Here is a 5,532-nt window from a genome sequence, read left to right on the forward strand (position 1 = left end):
ACACACACACACACACACACACACACACACATATATTTACATACAAGAGGTAGCATGTAATACACACTGTTCTGTACCTTGATTTTTTTTGCTTAGCATGGATGGTCAGGCACTGTGTCTTACAGATGTTAACTTACTTTTTCATAACAACCTTATGAGATAGGTATTATTATTTGCTCTTTCTTACTGTTAAGAAATTGAGGCAGTAGTTAATAGAGAGAGGCAGTAGCAGGGTTAACAGACTTGCTCAAGGGCACACAGCCAGTAAGTGACATGGCTGGGATTCCAAACCAGGCAGGTATTCCTAAGTCTGGATTATTGACCACTATGCCATACTGCCTCTTGGAGAGCCTGCTATGATCCTCAGAGAACTTCATAGAGCTTTGCACTGTGTTCTGTTAAATGAATGTACACAATTTGGCTGGGTGTGGTGGCCCACATCTGTAATCCCAGTGCTTTGGGAGCCGAGATGGGAGCTCACTGGAGCCCAGGAGATGGAGGTTAAGGTGGGCTGTGATGGCATCACTGTACTCCAGCCCAGGTGATAGAGTGAGACCCTGTCTCTAAAAAAAAAAAGGAAAATTAAAATTAAAGGAAATGAATGTACATAACTTTATCAAGCCTCCTTTTATGGACACCTGAGTTATTTCCAAAACTTAGCTATTATAAACCATGATGAAATAAGTAACCATGTACACTTTGGATATTTGTTGAATGAATTTCCTGGGGGCAGATTGCTGGGTGAAAGGAAAATGCATTTGTGACTTTGCCAGACCCTGCCATGGGGTTGCACCACTTTACACTCCCAGTGGAGTGCCTGTTCCCCTCAGCCTCTCCAGCAGATTATGTCATTAAACTTTAAAATTTCTGCCAAATTTATGGGTAAAAATTTTTAACTCAGAATGACTTTAATTTTCACATTTAAAATAATGAGTTCGTCTGAGCATCTTTTTCTTTCTCTGCTGCCCAGGCTGGAGTGCAGTGGCACAATCACGGCTCACTGCAGCCTCCACCTCTCAGGCTCAAGCGATCTTCCACTCTTGGCCTCCTGAGTAGCTGGGGCTACAGGTGTAGCCCTACCAAGCCAGGCTAATTTTTTAAATTTTTGGTAGAGACAGGATCTCACTATGTTTTCCAGATCAATGTCAAACTCCTGGGCTCAAGCGATCCTTCCGTCTTGACCTCCCAAAGTGCTGGGATTACAGGCATGAACCACCGCGCCTGGCCCTGGGCATCTTTTTTTTTTTTTTTTTATATTCAGGAGCCATTTAGCATTTCCTTTTATGTGGACTGTTTATTCATATCCTTTGCTCATTTTTTTTTTCTACTGGGTTTCTTTACTTGTTCTTCCTGATTTCTTATTGCTGGCCTAGAGCTTATGATGATGCACCAGTGCTAAGCCTTCTTTGCAACAGTGTCTACACCCTCAGATTTTCAGCAGAAGGTTGTTAAGGCTTTTCTTTCCTTTTCTTCGGTGTCTGCTGTGTTTTCATGCGCACAACCTCTCTTGAGGCAGGGGGAGCTGAGGCAGGTGGAAAGGGTGATGGTGCCAAGGCACCAACCCTGGAACAGCCAGAGGCTCCGGGGAAAGGTGTCAGTCGGGATCTCCAAGTAGTCTGGCGTTGCTTAGGAGAGCACAGCCGCTCTGATGGTGGCACTACGGTTCCGGACCTGTTGGGTCTCCGCGAGGAGACCGGGTCGGGGCTGGGAAGTTCACTCACCCCTAAAGGGAGAGGCACGGAGTCCAGGAACACCCCATGGGCGTCCCTTTCCCATCCCAAGTGTGGAGACTCACAGGGTCCTGGTCCTAAGCTCGGGACCATGAGAGACGCAGTTGGTCCCGAGTTCAGGACTAGGGGTCCCCTTAGCTCCTCAGATCCCGCAGAATCCCGCCTCTGCCCCATGGGAGCCAAGGCCAGGCCGCCCGAGGTGCTGTCCGCCGGCGGGAGGCTGTGTTCACTACCGACGCCTCCCAGGCTGGCGAGCCAGCAGCGCCCCGGGGCTGCGCTCCCGCAGAGCTGGTCCCTGCCCTGCCCCTACCCGCAGCCGCGCGAGTGGAACCGCATCCCGCTCTTTCGTTTTCGTTTCCCGGAAGGAAAGCGATTACTGGAGAGCCTCGGCGCGCCTGCCCGCCTAGGGAAGACCCGGGTGCACACGCCTTGGCGCTCCCCGAAAGAGATTTCCTCCCACACATCCTTCCAGTTCTTGGAGCCAGGTTAGGGGTTTAGGGTAGGAGGACTCGGGAGCACAGTCTTAGGGCCCCAGCAGCCACAGCCGGGAGAGCGCTCGCAACAGAAAACCGGTGGCTTCCTCATCTCTACCTGTAATGCAGGTAAGAGCCTGGCGGCTGAACACGCAGCGCGTCCGCGGAGCCCCCTGCTCCCTCATCCTCTCCCCACCACCTCGATTTCCAAACCTATTTTATCAGACCTTTTACCTGGTGGGAATCTCTCTTTCCAACACATTCCTAAACCTCACAGCCATCCCTCACTCACCTCCCTTTCCACCTCCAGATGCGGGTCACTGCCCCTGACTCTCGGTGTCATAGACAGCTCCGAAGGCAACACGCACAGTCCCTGCAGGCCCTTTCTGCAGTCCCCTTACCACTGGTCGCCACTACACCAACCAGATGTGAGGTCCCTGGAAGTTCCTGCCCAAGCCTGGTCCTCACAGCTGGTGAACGCATTCACGCAGGGATCCCCTCTTTAGCAGCCCCTCCCCACTCACCGGTTTCCTAGGAGCCTCAGAACTGCCCCCAGAGCTGGAGCTCCGTCCCACTCCAAGGCCTTTCTCCACTCCCTTCTCGCCAAGACCCATATCCATTTATGAGACCCTTCCCTGGCCTCCATGCTGAAACCCAGGAGTCTGATCCTCAGCAGCTCCATGGCTGGCATTTCCTAGTCAGTTACAGCCCCGAAATTCCCCACTCCTCTTACTTGGAAGAGGGTTGAGGGGTCAGTCGACAAGAGGCCTCCTGCGAGTCCTACGCAATTCCTGTGCCTTGGGCCCCTTCTCCAGCAAGGCAAGCTTCCCTTCCCCACCACGTGGCAGCCCCTGAGGTTTGATTACTTGGGATACAGCACCAACGCGGGAGTTGGTGGGGCACAAATGAAGTGAGAACGACCCTGAAAGCTGTTGAATCCCCTTTCGCGGCAGCCAAGGCTTCTGGAGTTTACTTTGTTGGCTCCGATCCAAAATCTTTCTCAGTTCTTCTTGGTTCCCAAGAGATGAATGTAAAGCTGCTGACGATCCTAGAGTGAAAAATGACTTGGTGGAACTGGTTTCGCTTTTCCTTTGAGTGCTGTGGCAGCCTGTGGCTGAGCAGGAGCCCCAAGGAGCCTCCTGTTCCTACAAAATCCTGCCACCTTTTTTGTTTTCTCATCGAGATGGAAGAGCCCCGTCATCTCTGGAGGCCATGCTGATTGTCGAATTGTAAAGATACAGGCTTCCAGTAATGAGACCTTAGGATTCAGAAATGTAACCTTTCTTCTTCTCTTTTGAAAATAGTGTTTGTTTGTTCTGAGACGGAGTCTTGCCCTCTTGCCCAGGCTGGAGTGCAGTGGTGCGATCTTGGCTCATTCCAACTTCCGCTTCCTGGGTTCAAGTGATTCTCCTGCCTCAGCCTCCGGAGTAGCTGGGATCACAGGCTCCATCAGCATGCCCAGCTAATTTTTGTATTTTTCGTAGAGACGGTGTTTCACGATGTTGGTCACGCTGGTCTGAGACTCCTGACCTCAAGCAATCCATCCGCCTCAGATTTTCAAAGTGTTGCGATTGCAGGTGTGAGCCACCACGCCCGGCCTGTTTGTTTATTTCTGATGTAAGGTCTTTTGATCCTGACCCCTCAGGTTTCCTGCGCTGTCCTCGCCAAGGATCCAGTGAGTATTCCTAGGCCCTCAGATTTCAATCAGACAAGCCTTGGCAGGGGATCCCTCTGGAGGAGTTAGCCACATTTATGGAAAGCTTGAATTAGAAGGGTGTCATTTATTGTGTCCACCGGGTACACGATGTTGATGAGACTGAGTTGAAGATATACATGGTTCCTACCTTTAAGGTTGATGCAGTGTATTGGCAGAGATAAACACTCTTTCCCTTCCAAAAAATTCTTCAGACATTTAAAGATGGCTGAGCCTTCACCAAGATGCTCTTCTTCAACTGCCCTGGTTTTTCTCTCTCTAGGAGGGAGAATCGGCCGGTTCTCCTATAAGCCCTGTGGCAGTCATGCCTCCCCTAGGCACCCACGTCCAAGCCAGATGTAAAGCTCAAATGGAGCTGCCGGGTGAAGCGGGTATCTGCAAGCTGCCAGGAAGACTCCGTAAGTAGAGGGGAGGAGAAAAGGTGACTTTTAAAATTAAATTTTTATTATGTTTTAGATACAGGGTCTTGCTCTATTGCTTAGGCTAGAGCGCAGTGGTGTAATCACAGCTCATTGCAGCTTTAATTTTGAGTTCCTGGGCTCAAGTAATCCTCCCATGTCAGCCTACCCAATGGCTGGGACTACAAGCACACGATGGCTAATTTTTAAATTTTTAGTAGAGATGGGAATCTCACTATATTGCCCAGGTTGGTCTTGGGCTCAGGCTATCCTGTCACCTTGGCCTCTCAAAATGCTGGGATTATAGGTGTTAACCACTACACCTGGCCCTTAAAATTAATTTTTATTTTTTAAAATAAGAGACAGGGTCTCACTATGTTGCCCAGGTTGGTCTCAAACTGGTTGAGCTCAAGAAATCCTCCCAGCTCAGCTTCCCAAAGTGCTGGGATTACAGGCATGGGCCATTGTGCCTGCCAAAATTTTATATATATTTCGTAACATAACTTTGTACCCCATAAATATATACAATTATGATTTATAATTTGTCAATTAAAAATTTAATTTTGGCCAGATGCCAAAATGAAATTACCTTCCCTCTGTTTGCTGTTTCTTTGCTGAGTTTTCTTTAGCTTTTCCTTGGTGAGAAAGTTGGAGAAGGTATACAACAGATACGGACAAATGTGGGGGCCAGGCAGTCTCCTCATTGGTAATATGAGGATTGGGATCAAATGAGTTATTGGGTGCCTTCCAGCCTAAAGACAAAGAGTTGGGGACATTGCCAGTGAAGAAGCTAGAGAGGCTGAACAGTGGGTGGTTGTATGTATGTGGAACCCTCTCTTCGATAAGTGTTTACTTTTTTTTTTTTTTTGAAATGGAGTTTCGTGCTTGTTGCCCAGGCTGGAGTGCCATGGCATGATCTCGGCTCATTGCACCCTCCATCTCCTGGGTTCAAGCGATTTTCCAGCCTCAGCTTTTTGAGTAGCTGGGATTACAGGTGCCTGCCACCATGCCCAGCTAATTTTTGTATTTTTAGTAGAGATGGGGTTTTGCCATGTTGGCCAGGCTAGTCTCGAACTCCTAACCTCAGGTGATCTGCCTGTCTTGGCCTCCCCAAGTGCTGGGATTACAGGCATGAGCCACTGCACCTAGCCTTAGTGTTTAATTTTAGTGTTACAAAAGTAGCATGTGCTTGTTGTCAAAATATAGGGAAATGACAG

General features: G+C 49.3%; 1 protein-coding gene across 5 annotated transcripts in view; it reads left to right on the forward strand.

The window, feature by feature from the left end:
* Positions 1-2,013: 2,013 nt before the first annotated feature.
* Positions 2,014-5,532, forward strand: part of ETV7 (ETS variant transcription factor 7) — a 46,949-nt gene continuing 43,430 nt past the window's right edge. The window contains exons 1-2 of one of the 5 annotated variants that reach the window (XM_037736247.1): positions 2,014-2,332; positions 4,180-4,315. In XM_037736247.1, coding sequence (XP_037592175.1) covers positions 2,327-2,332; positions 4,180-4,315 — 142 coding nt within the window. In that variant the 5' untranslated portion in view covers positions 2,014-2,326. Of the gene's footprint in view, positions 2,333-3,790; positions 3,879-4,179; positions 4,316-5,532 lie in introns of those variants that run through there. The other 4 variants (XM_017522605.2, XM_017522604.2, XM_037736249.1 and 1 more) reach the window with 4 other exon arrangements.

This window comes from Cebus imitator, unplaced genomic scaffold, assembly GCF_001604975.1.
Source record: "Cebus imitator isolate Cc_AM_T3 unplaced genomic scaffold, Cebus_imitator-1.0 Scaffold24, whole genome shotgun sequence".
Taxonomy (NCBI): domain Eukaryota; kingdom Metazoa; phylum Chordata; class Mammalia; order Primates; family Cebidae; genus Cebus; species Cebus imitator.